This window comes from Armigeres subalbatus, unplaced genomic scaffold, assembly GCF_024139115.2.
Source record: "Armigeres subalbatus isolate Guangzhou_Male unplaced genomic scaffold, GZ_Asu_2 Contig1310, whole genome shotgun sequence".
NCBI classification, from domain to species: domain Eukaryota; kingdom Metazoa; phylum Arthropoda; class Insecta; order Diptera; family Culicidae; genus Armigeres; species Armigeres subalbatus.
The window spans coordinates 1,279,713-1,300,994 of NW_026942078.1; the positions used below are offsets into that span (position 1 = coordinate 1,279,713).

Below are 21,282 nucleotides of genomic sequence, written 5' to 3' on the forward strand. Positions count from 1 at the left end.
AATTCAACCTCGTTTGATTTATTTTGGTAATTATCTTTAGTCCACAATTATTGTCTTTTCGCCTGTTTATTTAAATCGAATTATAAAATCTGTGACTCACACCCACTAGTGAAAACGGAACTATAAAAAAACTTCTCAGTTTTCTCGTTATTTCTATCAAACGAGACAAAAAAAATGAAAATTTTATCCGTAACTTTCCCAACTGTGCCGGATAAGAAATAGGAAACAGCATGATTCTCACGTATTTCAACGTAATTTTCTGATTTTATGCATCGTGTAAAGTAATACGTTTACAACAGAATTCATGTTTGTGCGTGCATCCGAAAAAAGAGAAGGAGCTCGATATCTTTAATGGCAATCTATGACAATAATGGACGCGTGTATGCGCCGCGTTATTCGTAACATCAAAGTATTGACGCGTGTCGACGCGTTAACCGCGACGACTACAACAAAGTAGTTCGACCGCCATCCGCCGTAGCGCTTGAATCAGCGTTCGCCTGTTTTACGCAAGAGTGGGCTATATTGTTAATATATAATATTTGGTATATACGTGAGTGAGTTCAGTACCGCCCCTAGCTGTCAACGTCAGGTGATCTTTGGCAGGATGAAATCAGAGTCTATTATATATAGAGTTACGCAAAGAGTGAAGCCCAATCTACCTATTGAACTGTCAAACCGTCTACCTATCGAGCAAAGTAAACAAATGATTGTGGGTAAGGCGGAAGTATTGTTATCGCCTGATGATTATTATGGCGAATTAAAACTCATAAATTGAAATGTATTAGATTTGTTCTAGAAACAGCTTCAAAAAACTTCAATACACCCCCCAATAAAGTTGCAACAAGAAACTCACGTGTTTGCACTCTGTAGGTGACTTTGGTTATCGAATTAAAAAGCTTTAGAAGTGATCACTCCCGTGAAGTCACTTGAAGGGTTGAACAAAAATGAAAGTTTTCAACATAATAACAAGAGCATCATTCAGAATAAGAGTAAAAAGATCCTCTTTGCGCAACTCTATATAATAGACTCTGGATGAAATTATACCAGAACCTGAACGGAAAACAAAGGAACACAGATAGTCACGTACATTCGAGATATTTTCCAATATAATAGTAAAACGTAGTGAATTCGACAACTAAACTTATCTGCTACTTAACTTAGGCCTAGTTTATGCTTATTGTTAATGAAAAGAAAGGTAAAATGAACTCACATGCAATTGTCCTGAATTATTAAATACTTATGGCCCGTTTACATATTGGCTAGTTCTAGCGGACAATGAACTATCCGACAATGTTTTTGATAACATCCTTTTCGCCCAAATTCCACGCCCGGCTGTCAACCTATTTGTCAATATCGCCTGTTTGCATCGCCCCGTTGTGTTTACAAAGTACCGTTTAGCCCTTTTGCTCACATGTGTTTTTGGTGCAAGAACAAAGAGTCATAATGCAAAAATGAAGCACAGTTTAGCCCCTTTGCTGCTATGGAGAGAACGGGGCGCAATCGCACCAAGAAAAAAATCCAACGGAAATGTAATATCGCCCTTTTGTATTTTTCTGTTTTTACAGCAAAAAAAACAACATTTTGTACTATTTTTAATATGCTACATATAGTGCATTTCCAGGAGGTTCGATCTATGTCATAAACTCGATTGGTTTACATTTGCGACTTCGGCCCTTATGAAACAACTATGTCGAATTACTCTCTTTTCAGTTTTCCCACTCGACAAATTGTTTTTCGGTAATTATTGAATCTGTCACTTCCAAGTTTTCAATACGAGAAACTTCAATAAAACAGCCTAATACTAAGGACACACCTGTGGTACTTGTACCATGGTACAAGAGGACAAGAAAATTATTCCAAGACTATCTTTGATAAAGACAATAATCGATACGGTACTCATTTCAAGATTCTTGTACCATGGTACTTATACCACCAATGTGTCATTAGTATAATCCATAAATCGAAAGAGAGCATATAAATTACAAACACAATTCGCTACCTGCCCTGGTATGTTGGTTGTATCCAGCCTCGTTAGTGAACAGTATACACACATGGATACAAAAGCCAGCATGCTACGCTTCTTCAATCGAAGGCAGAAAAATGAAAACGTGCTGGAACCGGGCAGCAACGCGAATCGAGAAAGCCCGAAACAGAGAGCGCCAATTATGCCGGGATTGACCTTGAATGTGTTGGTGGATAGGAAACGGCTCGCTGCTGAATGTACTAACCCTGCACCGGGAACATCCTTTTAATAGCACTTCCATTTGTCGTTTTCAATTTTTCCATGTCCGAAAGCCACAATCATCACCGGGAGCACCAGAAATCGATTTATGAGAAATCCAACAAAAGTGCACGCTAGCAACAATTTGATTTTTCCTCTAGATTCCGAACCAAATTTCAAATTTTAATTGCTCTAACAAATAATCGGTTGTTTCCAAGAGGAAAATGATTTTAGTGCTTTTCTTTCCGAGTTATCCGAACTTACCTGTAGTACTGTTAACGTATTAATCCTTTTATACTTTGGATGCTAGCACCGGACCCTGGAAAACTTTCCGAAATTTTACAGCCTGTAGCTCGAAAATTCACTGAAATTCCACTGGATTTGACACTTCTCACTCCCGAATCAAAAAACGAACGGCACCGCTTACTTTGGTCGCGAAAATTATTGGATTTTCACCGAGAAAATCTTGAACCGACGCGGATAGCTTCTACTTCGCTTAAAAACTCGGGCACTTTTGATTTTCCTTTAATCTGGCTTGCTGGGGCGCTTGTGTTTGCGGATCGTTCGTCAGCGGCGAGGCAGTTTCTTTCAGGCGGTTTCTAGCGGTCGAATGTCGCGTGCAAAACACGCAAAACAGCGCGAGCTGGATCGAAGGGTTCAGTGTGAGATGGTCGAACGCCTTGTCTTTTGACATAAACATGTTGCACGACGTTCCGGCGGATTATTATGCAACAGGTTGTACAATGGGACGTGTTTTGGGAAAAAAAAGTCTAAAATTTTGTAAAACTTGGTAAAATCAGCAGTGATTCAAATCGTTCGGGGCTGTCCAGGCGGGTGTTTGTCAAATTGTTGTTGCCACCAATCGAGCGAAGGCACTAACACTACGGTATAGTCTATAGAACATAAACACTGCAGTGAGTGATAATGTTGTAAAACGCATCACGGTGCCAATAATGCCAGTAGCATTTGTCCGCCAGTTCTTGGTTTTCAAGTTCGTTTTGATTAAATACCATAAAGTTAGTGTAAATATAGTAAATCTATCGCCATGAAGTGTTGTGTGCCGTCTTGTGATGTTGATTTTCATTATATGAAGGAGAATAATGGAGCAATCGAGGAGCAGCTTTCGCAGCATATGTTTCCCAAAGATGCGATGCTGAGAATCAAGTGGCTGCAAGCAATAGCCAATGCAGCAAAGATTGATATAGATACTAAGGCTATAAATTGGAGTGCTTTAAGAATTTGCTCTATAGGCACTTGAAATCAGAGTATTTATATAAAATCAATTCTCGGACACGGTTAACAAAAGATGCAATTCCTTCGATTTTCGCAAGCTGCAGTTTGAGAAAGTAATGCTACGTTTAGACAATGCAAGTGAATTGAGCAAGTCGCTTGAATCGAACGCGAACTGAACGTGTAAACACCATAATTCAATTCACTTGAACGAAAAGAAAGTTGAACATGTTCAACTTTTGGCAAGTCAATTGAATTCAACTGAGTTGTTCAATTCACTTGCCCTGTCAAAACGTAGCATAAGCGATTCATGACATGTGTAGATTCCGTATATATATGATAAGTTTTGACAATTCCCTAACAGCGACTTTCTCGTATCCGAAACAAAGATGAAGGAAAACTTTCCACTACGGCCTCCTCTAGCGTCTATGGATATGAATTCGATTAACCAGCCCAGCCGGCGGACGGAAGTCGACGCTCCCGATTCAACAAAACAACTCAAATTGTTCATTGATCGAAGCAATTTCAAGCACGTGCAAATGACCGAAGATGCAGCACGAAGCAAAGAAGTCTCTACCAAGGATTCTACAACAGAGAATAATGTAGTTGTTGCTGCCAGCACGGTTGAGCAGGGTGACCCCGGCCTAACTGTGTAAACGCAGCCCAACAGGCTGGAACGTCATACGTTGACGTCTTCGAAGATGACGTGGGATGTCATCGGCATTATAGGCATTATTTCCCGTTCTAAAGATGTGCATGGAGTTGAATTCTAGGTTTAGGAGCAAAATTCTTTTCATTTAAAATAAATAATTCTTACTCCTTCCATTTAAAATAGATCTAAAGTTGAATTACAGTAGCGAGCAATATTGTGCAACTTAAAACTAGATTTATCACAACTTGTATCACAGTGAGTTACCTTAAATGACTAGACTAGAATTTCTTAAACATAACCTAAATCTAATATCACAGATAATCGTAGCAAGATAAGCAGAGTCTACTTGAATTTAATTGTACGACCTGTTACCGAAATTTGTAAGTAGAATGTTTTCTCCACATTGTTACTTTACTTGATATTCAATAAATTTCAGCTTTAAGCTATTTCGCACCAATCGAGAGTTTCCGTCAGCTAAAAAGATTTCGGAAGAAAACCGCCTTTTTGTTCTCGGAACAAAACCTTAAGGAAATTTCGTGGAGCAAGCATGGATGGCAACCTCAAAACACCGGTACAGGAAAAGACAGTGGATTGCGTTTGCTGCCACCGTCCGGAATCGACTGACAACTGTGTTCAGTGTGACCAATGTGATGCCTGGTGGCATTTATCGTGTGCTCATGTGACACCTTCGGTTGCCGAGCGGCCGTGGACGTGTAAGCCATGTTTACCGCTGAGCATATGCTACACTACCTCCAGTGCTAAAGCGGCACGTTTGCAGTTGAAAATGCAGAAGATGAAGGAACAGCAAGCACTCGAGAAACGTCATCTGGAAAAGAAGTTTAAGCTGATGGAGGAGGAGATAGAAGATCAGGAAGACGCCATTAGCAATCGGAGTAGAGTTAGCGGCAGGACGAGGTGGAACAGGGTGCGAGCGCGCTATGTCCGAAGCAAATGGATAAATCGACGAGCAGTGTAGCAGTTCTACCGGTTCTGAAACCAGGCGATCCGAAGACTACAATAGGAAACTCGTTCAATTCTACAAACCCGGTTGTCGTGCGGGATCAGCAGCGGTATACTGGCGCGATTCCAAAAACGTCCAGAAAGCAACACGTGGAGGACTCGAGAGGTAAAATTAAACCCTCATTGCCCCCCGTAGAACCCCAAGGTAAGCCACTTGAATCTGTTATGGCTGTACCCTTACTATCCAAAAGAGAAAGCTCCCTCCAACAAATTATAAGACAATTTGGATCGTTGGCAGCTTCCGCCACGGTACCATCAAACGCTACAATGACCATGCCTCCCATGACGGGAGCGAAAGTTGGCGATCAGCCACTAATGAATCCAATTAACCCTGGATTAGTACCCAAACTCATGGAACAGTCGAATGTTGGCCCTTTATATAGGAATGCAACTAAAAAGCACTCGTTACGAGATTTCACGAGATTCACGCAGAAAAACTACGTTAAGAACAAACATATTTTAGGTTAATCCAAACATAAATTCAGTTTGTTCTGGCATCAAAAATAAATATGTTTGGATCAAACATATTGTTGCATTTGAAGCGAACGAAAACTTTTTTTGAATCAAATGTGCGTTTCAAGTTGTTTCAACCAGCTAAATGTTTGAAGCAAACATGGATATTATTGTTTTGGTTCGACCACTCATAATATTTTGATATCAATTCTACCAATTTTCATATTCTGGTAGCATTTAACTACCAGATTTCACAATTCCAAACGTTCATATTTCATTTACTTACCTTTCTGTACCTAAAAAACATCCTTATCATTAATTTGGAAGCAAGAAAACAACTGCTTCTACTCTTGCTTCTACTCCTCTGCTGCTTCCGATCGGATCCGATCCGAACTCGAGTGTTTGTTTACTTTTGCAAGAGCGACCGAGGGGCTGCCCACTAGTGAATGTATAAAACAAACAGGGATTTATTGTCGCGCTCTTCTAAAACACTCACCTCTTCGCGGTGATAACGCGCAAGCAAAGATTGCGCAGCAGCGCGCCCATAAGCTTTTACACATGGTGCGTGTCTGTGCTGTTAAATTTAATAAGCCGCCGAATGGGGTTGCCATAGCTGAATAGCCGCCGTGTGTAAAGTAAATGGGCGCGCTCCAGCGCGATTCGACGGAGGCTGATTGAGATGAACATGATCTGAGTGTTTATCTTGGGATGCATAATAATTTAGTTTTAAAAATAAATATGTTTGATTCAAACATATTACCATTTTGGAAATAAACATGTATATTATGGAAGCAAATGGATGAAATTTGTATCCGTGTTCAGCAGCTGATTGGAGCAGGAATGTATGTAAACTATCGTAAAGTCATGTAGAGTCTCGCGCACTCGTGCGCCTTCATGAAGCATGGAAAGAGAAATTCGAAGAGCGGGAAATGTTTGACAGCCGGAGAACTGCAAAATAAATCTGCTTAAAGGATTGATTTCAAAATATCCCGCTACTCGCTTGAGAGCAGAAAAGCGGCTCTATCCGTAGCACCCAGCTCTTACGGAACTTTTGGTTATCTCTTATCTCCTCGGGAAACCAACGAAGAAGTTTTTAGAACTCTTCTCAAAAATTCTAAAAGCAATTTAATTAAAAACGGTAAGCAGTACGGGGTTGGACTTTTCTTCTATTATATAATAAACACAATATTTCTATTCAAAATTTTATTGTATAATATTACACTTAAAACACAGTATAAGAAAAGTCCAACCCCGTATACTGCTTACCGTTTTAATTGAATTAATGTATCCGTAGAAAAATCCAACGTCGGTATAAAAAGCGTTCTAACTTTGTTCCGGATAGACAATACCTCTAAGCATTGTATTTTGTACTTTTGTACTGCACTTTTATTTTAGTAAGGATAGACAAAATAATCAAAAGTGTCATCAATTACAAATTCATGTACAAGCTACAACATTTTATGCTACGGCAAGTGCTGGCAGCGCTTGTTTACGAAATTAACAGCGTTTCTAAATCGTCTGGAAAAGTATTCACCCATCTCCAACATTTTTCAAATAATATCTACTCGGGCAGTGTCCGGTTATTAGGCCAGTATTGTCAGATTTTCTGGATATGATACACTACGCGGCGTTTGTAATGTTCCCAAATGGGTACTTGCACAAAACTTCACGCGGCGAATGACTGTCGAACGAAAGGTACGGCCGCACCAAACGATACACCGCAATGCTGTTCACCCATAAGAATCAAGTAAACGGGTTGCAGAAAGCGCGGCGGTACCAGTACCATTCATCGCGTGCAATTTTGAGAAAATCAGAAATAAAGGTGCGAAGAGCTCTCTTATTGAGCTCCAAGAGCTTTTCGAATCATTATGAACATAACTAGTTGGTCATCAACCTTTGGGCTTCGCAGGACTTCAATTCCAATTTTAGTGGTAGAGTATGATATACTGCAGAAACGTTCTGGGCCAATAAACTGAACCTTGTTTTACAAGCTTGACTGCCTTTTAATTACTTTCAATGTAAGTATCCCAGAACCCAGTACAGATTTACGAAGTTCCTTGCGAAGTTCTTTTGGCACACCTTGCGCAATGAAACAATACTTTCCCAGACATGTTTTGATGTAAATTTAAAGCTATACTCAATGCTCAATGAGTATCTGTGAAAATACAAATGTTTGCATATGTGTTTCAACTTACACTTGATTTGAATCACCCATGATTTTAAAGATTTTATTTTAGGTTTTTCTCAACACTTAATCTAATAAACTGTTTACTTACCAACGTATCCGTATCTTGATGTGCTCGGAAAAAGTTGCTTTGACAGTGTTGCTCATGAATTCATATTTTAGGCTGACGCTGTCGTGACTGATGGGATAATGATGGCAGTGCTAAATTGCATTAACTGTAAGTGTAAAAAAAAATTAAAAAAATCATATAAATAATGTATAAATAATTTTACTTTCATTGTCATTGATGACGAGGTTCACACCACATGGAACAGACAAAAATACAATCTTGAACAAAACTTTTCAAAAAATAGTTTATACCCAGCTGTTCGCGCACGGTAATGGCGGCCCTGTGGTTTAAAAAGTGTATCCGTAGTGGAGGGAGATGCTAGAGAAAAAAGTACCTAAAATTATGTACTTTTTTCTAACCGTGTACCATAAAGTCCATTTCTAAACGTGTACCATAAAGCGATAAAGCTTTGCGGGCAGCAGGGACTATGTCCAAGGGCTTGACGATCCCTCCCAGGCCATCGGCGAGTTGTGAGGCTTGCCTAGGATGTGGTGGGGTTTGACAGTGGGCCCTGTTAAATTCCTATAAAAAGCTGCATGTATCAGCAAGTAAGCCCCACCAAAGGGACCGTGTGCCGCTGAAAGCGCACAAGCCCAAGTCCTGGTGTTAGGTGGGACGCTAAACAGCCCTGACACGACGGCCCTCCGACGAGACAGGAGGTTTAATAAGCCGCCTGGAAAACCAATAAATTATGAACACAGAGAAACAGACGTCTCACTTAGAACAAAATGCAATCAAAATCATCGTCACGAAAACATTACCCCCCAATGCTGAAAGCACTGAAGGTGGACAAGCGGCAACCAGGTGGCGGTAGTGAGCAAACGTCAAACACACACGCAGAAGAATCTTGCAAGATTGAAACAACTATTTCGATTGTTGCACCAAACTACGTGCATATTGTTGTTTCAATCTTCAACATTGTTGTTTCAACGATGATTCATTGCTTCTTTCAATTGAACATTATTGTTGTTTCAATCCTGCATCGCATGATTGAAACAATAATAATATCGTTGTTCTGGCAACTATTTCGTAATATGAAAAATCTGTAGAAACTAGAAACAACATAAATCATTCTGTCTACAAGAAGTAAGTATGGAGCAGAGGTAAGGTGGATGACTGTTTCTCCCCTTCACACTTAAATCGGTAATTTTATCTCGGTAATATTTTTTACTGATTTTACCCGGTAAACATGAAATTGAACCGAGAGGTCAGTAAATTTTGAAGAATTTACTGATTTTTGTAATAAATTCTACCGATATCTCAGCGAAGTAATGTAGTCTACACGGAAGCTTAGGAGTACCCATTAAACGGGTTCCATTCACCCATTTTTTGATCGAGTTCTGAATTGTCAAAAAATGAGTATTTTTTCAATAACAAAAAAAGAGTTGAATTACCCCATTTTGAATTAGCTTGTCCAGTTACAATAATGGGTAAATAGTATTCTTGGGTGTTTATTGAAACGCAGCCATTTTTCTTACTAGTTTACCAGTTTGCTTGTGATTTGTGCAGGTCACAAAAAATCTAATCTTTAAAGCTCGCCTTAAACCTTAAATTTAATTTGTTCGTGCCAAAACAAATGTCGAAGAAGTCTCGGAAGAAGTACCGAAGGTAAGTAAAGTACTTGTGAAACTTGAAGAAGTTGATAATGATATCAAGTTTACTTGTTACAGATATGCTATGATGCGGTCTTGCATTATTATTGAATGGTGCTGCTACCGACCCAACCGAGCATCTCGCCGAGGATTTACCGGAATATTTGTGTTTGGAAACGTTCAACCATTAGCCAACAGGTTGGCCGACGAATATGATAGAATTTACATTCTTTTGAAGTGTTACCGGATGAAAGAGTTCTCCAACAGTAGCTGTGGAAAAGCATCTAGCGGCAGGGGAAACCCGTAAAAATGTTATTTTACACATGAAATAAATACAGAATATGTTGTTTATCTTGTTTATGTTAATTGTCTTTAGTTGTTTTAATCCATTTTGAAATCCGCAACAATTGAAAGAACCAAAAATGTTAAAGCCATGGGTTATTTTTACTCATTTATTGCATTAAGAATGGGGGTCAAATTTACCCATTTTTTGAAGTTTGCTCCAAGTACTCATTAATGAGTAAAAGCGATTTACTCATTAAATGAGTTATGCCGCTTTTCTTCATAATGGGTACGAAAGTACCCATTAATGGGTACTTGAAGGCTTCCGTGTACAGGACATCAGTAAAATAGATAACCGGGTTGCTCAGTTCAACAAACTATGTGTGTAGTTGTCAAAAAAAAATACTGAGCAATCAGTAAAAAGAATATTCTTTGCTGAGCTTACGGTAATACTTTTACCACAGAGAAACAGACGTCTCACTCAGCACATGTTCCATCGTTCACCTTTTTAACGGTTAATTTAATTTTATGTAAGTGGTCAATCGGCCACCGATGGCGCTTCCATCGTTTTTGCTTGTGTTTGACGTTTGCGCACTACCGCCATCTGGTTGCCGCTTGACCTCACACACTGATTTTAGCATTGGGGGATAATGTTTTCGTGACGATGATTTTGATTGCATTTTGTTCTAAGTGAGACGTCTGTTTCTCTGTGCTTTTACCGAAGTCAGTTTGGGACTCGCATAACATTCGATGTGACGCCATCTTGTGTTGTAAAATTTTTCGAGTTTTAAACAGTTTGTGCACGTAATTATTTTCGTCTATCGATGACCCATGTCGTGTTGGCACGCCATTTTCACTAGCCAATTGCAACTGGCCGGCTACACCGAGTAAAGCCAATCGTACAAAGCTTTCCGTAGCGTCCATTTTCGTCTATTTTCCTGACCAAACCAAACATGCCAAAACGTCATGGATCAGCCGTCGACGACAGTAATTTAATGTGGTTTTAATAGAAAAACAAAATGTGCTAGTAAACATTTCGGTAAGTAAAAGCGATTCATCCTGTTGCCAACAAAACATATAAGATTTCTTGAATGTTCAGCGTCGGCCTGCGGACCAATACTAGAAGAAGCCAGTATGTTGCCTGGTCCAAAGCGCCACTTTCCTAATCACGCAGTCAACGGAAGTTATGCAGCTGATCTTTTCTGCGATCAATCTAATTACTTGATGCGCTCCATTGCACTCGCCGGGCCAAGCACCGAACGCAACTAGGTACTATATGGGCTAAATCTATTTTTTGAAAAATAGATTCGATTAATTTTATTCAAAAACGCTGCGGAAATATGATTTTTTGATAATAAACATATTTCGATCGAAAACGTTTTTCTTTTATTTATTTTTCCCAATGAAGAAAATTACATTTTTCTCAATAATATGAATAACCGAGGTCTGTATTTTTTTACAAATTCCTCAGTATATTCTTACCGACTGCTCGATATTTTTTACAGATTATTTCAGTAATATTTGACATTTCATCATCGACATTTCAGAACCGAGGACTCGGTAAAATGTTGAACTTTTTTACTGAGCGGACTACCGAGAGCTCAGCTGTTGAGAAATCGGTAATTCATGTACCGAGCCCGTTAAATTAAATTAAGTGTGTTGTAACTAGTTCGATTCTGCTTCTGTCACATTTTCCTATTTTGTTGATGTCATCGTAGTGTCGATAAAGTAGTTTCGTAGCATTTTCGAAAGTGAAAACAACCATAAAAATAGTTGTTTTCTGATGTAACATTTGACAGTGACAGCTGAAAAGCATGGTTGAAACAAATATATCCGATAGTTGAATCAACTATCGCGTATGGTTGATTCAACCCTATTTGTGGTTGTATCAACCAAAAATATTGTTATTCATAAATCAATGCAAAAATATTGTTGATTTGAAGCAGAATCAGGTTGATTCTACCACATATTTTTCTCCGTGCAAGCAAAACCGATGGAAGCGCCATCGGTGACCGATCGACCACCTACAAAAAATTGAACTCACCGTTAAAAAGATGAACGATGATACATGTGTAGAGTGAGACGTCTGTTTCTCTGTGTTATGAACAATATAACAGGATGATCTACGATGAATTACATCTCCGCAACTTCGACGTCGTGGCGTTGCAGGAGATTTGCTGAACAGGACAGAAAGTGTGGAAAAGCGGGCATCGAGCGGCTACCTTCTACGAAAGCCGCTGTCCCGTCTACAAAAGGGCAATAATTTGGATTGTAGCAACTACCGCGCAATCACATTGCTGAACGGCACCTCCCAAGATACTCTCACAAATTATATGCCGACGACTAGCACCAATTGCAAGACAGTTCGTCGGGTAGTACCAGGCGGGTTTTATGGGCGAACGCTCCGTGCAACGTGCCCACACATCATCTATTCATCGACTTCAAAGCCGCATATGATACAATCGATCGGGACCAGCTATGGCAGCTAATGCACGAACACGGATTTCCGGATAAACTGACACGATTGATCAAAGCGACGATGGATCGGGTGATGTGCGTAGTTCGAGTTTCAGGGGCATTCTCGAGTCCCTTCGAAACCCGCAGAGGATTACGGCAAGGTGATGGTCTTTCGTGTCTGCTATTCAACATCGCTTTGGAAGGGGTAATACGAAGAGCAGGGATTAACACGAGTGGTACAATTTTCAATAAGACCGTCCAGCTATTTGGCTTCGCCGACGACATAGATATTATGGCACGTAATTTTGAGAAGATGGAGGAAGTCTACATCAGACTGAAGTGGGAAGCTAAGCGGATCGGACTAGTCATCAACACGTCGAAGACGAAGTACATGATAGGAAGAGGCTCAAGAGAAGACAATGTGAGCCACCCACCGCGAGTTTGCATCGGTGGTGACGAAATCGAGGTGGTAGAAGAATTTGTGTACTTGGGCTGACTGGTGACTGCCGAAAATGATACCAGCAGGGAAATTCGGAGACGCACAGTGGCTGGAAATCGTACGTACTTTGCCGGTAGACCGGTAGTCCTCTACGGACACGAGACCTGGACGATGCTCGTGGAGAACCAACGCGCATTTGGAGTTTCGAAAGGAAAGTGCTGCGTACCATCTATGGTGGGGTGCAGATGGCGGACGGTACGTGGAGGAGGCGAATGAACCACGAGTTGCATGAGCTGCTGGGAGAACCATCCATCATTTACACCGCGAAAATCGGACGACTGCGGTGGGCCGGGCATGAAACCAGAATGTCGGACAGTAACCTGGTGAAAATGGTTCTCGACCACGATCCGCCGGGCAAGGTGGATCGATCAGGAGGAAGATGTCTTGCGGACCCTCCGTAGACTGCGTGGTTGGCGGCGTGTAGCCATGGACCGAGCCGAATGGAGAAGACTCTTATATACCGTACAGGCCACTTCGGCCTTAGTCTGAATAAATAATAATAATAATAATAATAATAATAATAAGGGCAGCTACCGGATTTCATCATTAGGGGTGTCACTTATCTTCTGCCGAAGGATCGGAACACTTTGAACCCAGCCAAGTACAGACCAATAACGTGCCTTTCGAGTCTGTACAAAGTGTTGTCATCGGTAATAGCGAGGAGGGTGCAAAACCATTGCGACGTCAACAACCTGATGACCGAGGAACAAAAAGGTTGTCGACGTAATACACGAGGCTGCAAGGATCAGGTCATCATTGATGCAGTCGTTGTTGGGCAGGCCACCCACAAGCAAAGAAGCCTGAGCATGGCGTATATCGACTATAAAAAGGCATACGACTCAGTACCTCACTCGTACCTTCTTAAGGTACTGCAGTTGTATAAGATAGACGGTAACGTCATCAGGCTAATGCAGCACGCTATGGGGATGTGGAGCACATCCCTACACATTACCGACGGAGAAAAGGTGTTACGGTCCAGGACTCTCAGCATCAGGAGGGGCATATTTCAAGGCGATACCTTTAGTCCTCTATGGTTTTGCCTTGCCATGAACCCTCTTAGCAGAGCACTCAACCAACACAACTATGGCTATCATTTAAAGAGTGGGGAAAGGAGAACAAACATTACCCACACCTTCTTTATGGACGACTTGAAGCTGTTTGCGGAATCTGTGGAGAAGCTGCACCAATTTCTGCGGCTTGTAACGGTATTCAGCAACGACATCCGGATGGAGTTTGGTATCGATAAATGTCGATCCATACATCTACACCGGGGTCACCTGGTGGATGCCGACAGTTTCCGCGTCAACGAACAGGAGGAGATTCGAAACATGGTTGAAGGCGAAACGTACAAGTTCCTAGGTTTCCTGCAACTGAAAGGAATTCGCCATACGACGATCAAGAAAGAGCTGCAGGAAAAGTTCTTGCATCGTGTCAACGGTATTTTGAAGAGCCTCTTGTCGGCCGGCAACAAGGTGAAGGCGATAAACACGTTTGCTGTGCCCTTGTTGACATACAGTTTCGGGGTGGTGAAGTGGACCAAGACTGACTTGGAGGCGTTAGAACGAGCAGTACGAGTGGCGTTCACTAAGCATCGCATGCGCCATCCAAAATCGTCCATTGAGAGAGTCACCCTGCCACGTACAGTAGGAGGAAGAGGCGTCACCGATATACAAACACTATGTGTTTCCCAGATCCAGCAGTTGCGAAGATACTTCGTGGAAAGACAGAACCGCCACGAAATCTATCGCGCTGTGTGTGAAGCTGACCACGGATTCAGTGCCCTGTATCTGGCGCAGGAGGACTATCAGCTGAATTGCGACATCAAATCTGTCGACGAGATGATCGCATCGTGGAAGCAGAAGGAGTTGCATGGGACGCACCCCCATCAACTGGAGCTGGAATATATCGACAAAGCGGCGTCGAATACGTGGCTGGTGCGGGTGAACTCTTCTCAGAAACAGAAGGATTCATGGTAGCTATCCAGGACCGGGTAATTGCGACGAAGAACTATCGGCACTATATATTGCACGAAAACGTGGAGGACCGCTGCAGGAAGTGCAATTCAGTAGGAGAGACGATCGAACATATCGTGTCCGGGTGTTCAGCCTTAGCTGATTCAGCCTATCTCGGTCGTCATAACGAAGTAGCCAAGATTGTGCACCAACAGCTTGCTTTAAAGCACAACTTGGTTAACCAGTTTGTCGCCTACTACAAATATGTGCCTGTCCCGGTTCTGGAAAATAGTTTCGTAAAGCTGTACTGAGATCGCGCAATCATAACGGATGTCCTCAATCGTGCCAATCTGCCCGATATTGTGGTCTACGACAAAAGGATGAAGCGGGTTACCTTCATCGACATAGACCATAATGTCCAAAGAACAATCTTGAACAAGGAAAAAAAAAGTACCACGAGTTGGCGGAGGAGTTAAAACAGATGTGGCACCTGGAGGACGTGCGTATAATTCCGGTTGTTATCTCAGCAACCGGAATCATCCCGAAATCTCTTCTGAGATCCTTAGGAGAGCTGGAACTATCTCATAACCTCCATAGCATCCAAAAGACAGTGGTTCTTGGAACTTGCAGCATCGTAAGAAGATTCCTGAACCACCATAACTAATACATCCGGTGCAAACGTTTGTTATAGGATTTTAAGTCAACCGGCGAATGAGATCCACAGAGCCTAATCCCCTTTGGCATTCAGATTGCCCGGGGTAGGTGAAAATTCCCAGCACGCTTGCTGAGGAAGTGCCAAAACTCTATAATAATAAAGCTCAAAGCTCAGTTCCGTAAGTTCGTAAGTTGCTTAGTGTTCATTCAGCACATCCACAATTATTTATCGCGAGGTTTCTAAGCTGAGAGACCATTTTTACATTCGTATATTTATCATGAGGCTAACACGATGATACCTCTATATGCCCAGAGAAGTCGAGACAACCTCCAAACCAAAAATTGTCTAGACCGGCACCGGGAATCCACCCATCCTCAGCATGGTCTTATAGCCGCGCATCTTACCGCTAGGCTAAGAAGGGCCGTCGAAGGATTTAGAGTTCTCACAAAACCAACGATATATATCAGGGACTGAAGAGAAAGGCTAATACACCTACCCACCATACATTCAATATGGCGTACAATGTTTTTGTTTTTATTTCGTTTTATTCATGATAACACAACTTCGGAAATATCGACAAGCTATTTTTCGACATAAGGAAGCCATACGCACACAAAAGGCTCGATGTATCTTAACTAATTGCAAGCTTTCGCCAGGAGAAGTTAATTGCCGATTATTAGCACTAACTGCGTATGAACCAATCGCCCATAACGAGCGCTGAATTCGGGTATACTACCAAAAAACCAGGTACCAAAAACAGAAGTACCAATGGTTTCCTAAATTGAACCTTAGAATCAAGAACATGAGTGCGTAGTTCTTCGAGCATCTCCGCCTCAGCTACTTCCCATCGCCCTGGAAGTCAGCGAAATTCAACCCCATTCGGGAGGGATATTTCCTCTCTAAAAAGCTATCATCCTATCGTCAGCATTCTTTCATAGTTATCTAAAGCCGTAAAAAAGGTGATTCAGCACCGGCTTCTTAAATCTGCGCACATCACAACACATCTTGTTCGATGTACAGTTTGGCTCCTGACACGTGGTCAATCAATAAACGATCACCAAGTACCTCGAGATACCTCGAGAACAAATGTTTTGACTTCAAGACATCTGCCAAACGTGCAACTCATGCATCTTTCCATAGCTTCTTCTTCTTCTTATTGGCATTACATCCCCACACTGGGACAGAGCCGCCTCGCAGCTTAATGTTCATTAAGCACTTCCACAGTTATTAAATGCGAGGTTTCTAAGCCAGGTTACCATTTTTGCATTTGTATATCATGAGGCTAGCACGATGATACTTTTATGCCCAGGGAAGTCGAGACAATTTCCAGCCACCCTCAGCATGGTCTTGCTTTGTAGCCGCGCGTCTTACCGCACGGCTAAGGAGGGCCCCCTTTCCATAGCTTATTGTATTAAAACTGATCTCACTGTTTCAGTATTAGAATTTAACTTTAAACTAAAAGTTCGAAGATTTTAAATCTTTGAGTCATGAAATTGTTCTGCTTATTTTTTGCCTCTATTTAATAAAAATGTTTTAATAAAAATCTCAAAAATACGAAAAATCATAGCACAGTTTACAGCCTCATTGAAGCAACGTGAGATCCATGACGATATCCTCCATATCAAGTCAACAACTACTAGTGGGAGAATTTTATGAGAGCTAGAGAAAAAGGTAAATAATGAGAACAACGGATCTAACAAAATTATTTTTTGTTATGACAACACACGCATACGGAATGTTTTTCCTCGCGAAATTCCGCAACACAAAACTACCGTCTGGCAAGGACATTCGACCGACAAACACATACACTCAGAAATATAAAAAATCCACGAAAGGTTTGAAATAAACCTTTAAAGTCATTTTTTGTTGTTATACCTTACATAGTATAAAATGTATACTAACCAGCATTAAAGTTTAAACTAAACTCAAATAACGTGAACATATTTTCGGTTTGCATTCTGTCTTTTGCAATTTTTCTTTCATTTACCTACTTGCCAAACACCGCGTTGTTCTGAATTTTCATTAGTTTAATAGGAAATACCGATTTTTCCGTCGCGAGTGTTCTGTTTACCCACCTTTTTCCACCATGTTTTGCATAGCGAAAAATGTGAACGGTTTTCGAATGTTTGCGGGCCAGAGCTGCAACTCCCTCAAGGACGACAACTATCATATCCGCGGAAATCCGGCCATGTTGTTGATTCCCGTTTTGATTCTGTCACGCACACGGGTATTACGGTCCGCAGTAGTTGGATTATCCCATCATTCCTGAGATGCCGCTGCCACTCAGCATCGTCCGTAGTAAGTGGCAATAGTACTCGCAAGTACGATGCTAGATCACACATCGTCGGCGCGGTCTCAGGCGCGGTTGGACGTTCCAGCCAGCTACGATGCGGGACGGTGCCGTTCCAATCGAAAAGGTTCCCTCATCAGGTTTACATACACGTGAATATTATTTTGGTAAGCCAGCATTATTTTTGAAGGATGTTTATAAATAACCCCCTATTATTTTTTTCAGATCGTCGAGCCTAAATTGAAAAAGTCTCGCTCCATTAAAATCATCTGCATTTTCTATCTGGTGCTGAATAAATCATTTTCGGTGGACAGTCACACACAAGATCAAAACAAGCCATCTCTCCACTTCCTGCTCAGCGAGTGAGCCAGATCCCGACATTATCCAGATCGCTAAGCTCCACCATCCTCGGTGGAAGAAATTCAAGCTAATTTCCAGTTAAGTGAGACAGGCCCCGGTTCCGTACCTCTGTATGGTATCCCAAGTGATCGCGTTTCATTATCGTTTGTATGTATATATATTGAGTGGTTTTCAATAAAATTAATAAAAACTGTATTTACTTCATTTACTTTTATTTTTCCAATTATCAGAAGAAATATAAACAAATGAACATAACCTAGAAACCATCCATCAAAACCAAAATAAACTTAATAATCATAAAGTTAACTTATACTAGAAACCATTTTTTCAAAGTTATACTATCCTGGTATTGTTGGACCGAATACGAGTTTGGGGTCAACCAGGCGAATAGCCATTTAGAATGACTTTTAAACTATTTAGTATAAATATATTTCTGAGTGTAACGTATTCTGAATGTCAAAGATATATACCTATATATACATAAAAACATAGGAGCAACAAGAATAAACTCTCTTCTATAAAATTGCTCCTTGGGAGATGGATACAAACCGCGTGTCAGACCTCCTCCCTTACGGTTCCTGTTAGTGTAAATTTCATATGGTGTTCCTCGCACATCAATAGATGCTGCATGATGGCTGCATGCGAGACTGCATGCAATGAACATTTTTTCAACCGTGGCTCTCAGTAGTCGGTTCCATAATAAATTTATATGAAACTCTCATTACGTCCCCTTTTTCCCGGTTGCATACCCTACGTGTTTTGTCAGTACAGTGACACTTCATCCTTCTGAAACTGTTCATGAAAATCGTCGTATTTTTTCAACCAACTCATTTTCAAAATTGTATTTTTGGTTGTCAGATTAAAATTTACTGGAACAATCTTATGACTTTCATTACACATCCATTCATTCACTTTGTCTTTGCAGTTTATATGCAGTGAGGTCCTCAGATAAAACCTAATAAATTTATTTCAACAGAGAAACTCACTTTCTTCCACTCGATTATTTTCTTGTAACGAAAAATCCTTACTATTGATTAATGATGCAATGTTTCGGGTAGCTTCACGTCTAATAATATTTTACTGCCACTAGACGAGTGGTATTAGAAATTAAGGATACAAAACTGCGAGATCATCATATGATATGATATCGATGCTCGTCTGAACATTCAAATGTACTTTTTTAGCACAACCACAACACTAACACACTCTTAGGTTTACAGTAAAGTGCATACTCAAAAACATGCAGTTGTCTTTAGTTGAGAACGTTTAAAAACTAGAGAGTAATATTGAGTGACTATTGTCTAGCAAAAAGAATGCTCATTCTGTAAAAAAATGAGACATAGGCAAGAGATTGGCAAATAATATTCAGCTGAGTTATTAAAATCCATTAATAGATGGTTGCAGAGGCGCATCCACGTTCCAAATAGTGGGTAGGACAAATAGGAGAAATGCCGATGATAATGTTGAAAAACCGATGCACACTTCCAAAAATCTGGACCTTCCGGACAGGATCATCACATATATTGTTAAATTGTCTTCGATTTTCAGGACAAATATTACATTTTTAATAACCATGATTGTACATTTCGTAGTTGCTAGTTTCTCTTTCAATTAAATGGTGATCACAGTGAATGCATGAAAAGAAGAGGCAAATTAAATCGTTGGTATAAGAGACCGAGCACGGCAAATGCTGGGTAAAGCATACCATTGGTACTTCGCGTACCCGAAGGAATTAAATAGACCCCATCTCGCGGTCCTTAGCCTTTTACTCCTATCCCTACCTACCCATGGTGCTGGACGGGATACGAGCAACCTTAGGGAAGATCGGGTAACCAACCCTGGTGGGAACTATAGTCGTATGCTAACAGGGAGGGGGGGGGGGGGGTTGCTCCTCTCCGGAGGTGCAAATCTTACTGAGCGTCTGTTCTCCATGTCAGGATCGGCTCACAACAGCGTCTGTTCTCCATGCTAGGGGCGGCTGATCATCGTCCGAGTGCCAGCGAGGGACTCTAAGTGAAACTGTGCACCATGGTCCATCGGGAATAAGGAGGAATGGTCCTCCGGAAATTCAGGGGGTTTGATGTCAGGCCCTGCAAGCCAGCCTTTAAAAAGACATAAACAACGAACAATCAACAAGAGTACGGACCGGAACGATCGGTGAAGACCACTGCGACGAAAAGGGACTGGCGATTGGAAACTCGGTTCGTGGAACTGCAAATCTCTCAACTTCATCAGGAGTACACGCATACTCGCCGATGTGCTCAAGTATCTGTTCAGAGATTTCGGAAGTCTACCTGAAGTTTCAGGTGAAATATACGTGCATAATTGGTTGAGTGTGCCACCAATGGTGCCACATCGTTATAGGCCTTTTCATGTGACACTGCCGAGACTGCACTTGTTTACAACCGCTGATCAGGCCTGCAAGTCCGAAGCTGTCACTTTCATAGAAGAACTGTCAATTGACGATAAAATCAGCTGTTTTTAAACGTCTCGTGAAAAGGCCCATTGTCGAACTTCGTCAATAGGCCTTTTCACGAGACGTTTAAAATCAGCTGATTTTATCGTCAACTGACAGTTCTTCTATGAAAGTGACAGCTTCGGACTTGCAGGCCTGTTCAGCGGTTGTAAACAAGTGCAGCCTCGGCAGTCACATGAAAAGGCTTATTGAGGGAACTTCGCGTGTGGAGAGAACCTGACAACAGGCTTTTTCATGTGACACTGCCGGGGCTGCACTTGTTTACCATAGACGTTATTTTTAGATAGAGACCCGCAAACAGTGAAGCCGAAAGTACCAAACGAACCGTCAAACGCGGTACCAAACGAGCAAAGTAAACAAACATTACCAATCGGTACTTGTTGGGTGGTAGCAGTGAAAATCCTTAATTTTGTGAATAAACCAATCCGTTGGGGAGTTTATGGATTTATTACAAAATTCCTGTAGTTTTATAAAATAGTTTTAGTTACAGATAGTATTATGTATGTGAATAGTACTTACTATAGTGATCACTACCACTCAACTGTGATTGTTTCTATTCGTTTGTGGGAATTGTTGATTATATGGAACTAATTGCAATCTAGTAATAATCATTCATAGGTGAAAAATAGGTATTTAACTGGATTTCATAAATGCATTTTCTCACCTCTGCTAGAGCCCGACTTTGATCGGGGATTTATATTAGATCGACAACTATAGCAGGGATGAGTTGGGGGAGCATACAGATAACCACCTTTACTTATGTAGCTTTATAAATTTCACAATATGCTTATAGTTCGTAGTTCAAGGCGCATATTTTAAGATTTAGCTCAATAATTAAGGTAGTTTGTA

General features: G+C 41.1%; 1 protein-coding gene across 2 annotated transcripts in view; it reads right to left on the minus strand.

Annotated features, from left to right (window-relative positions):
- Positions 1–7,976, minus strand: part of LOC134202646 (dynein light chain 1, cytoplasmic) — a 60,379-nt gene extending 52,403 nt beyond the window's left edge. The window contains exon 1 of one of the 2 annotated variants that reach the window (XM_062677661.1): positions 7,853–7,976. In XM_062677661.1, coding sequence (XP_062533645.1) covers positions 7,853–7,908 — 56 coding nt within the window. In that variant the 5' untranslated portion in view covers positions 7,909–7,976. Of the gene's footprint in view, positions 1–2,485; positions 2,762–7,852 lie in introns of those variants that run through there. The other variant, XM_062677663.1, reaches the window with a different exon arrangement.
- Positions 7,977–21,282: the final 13,306 nt, after the last annotated feature.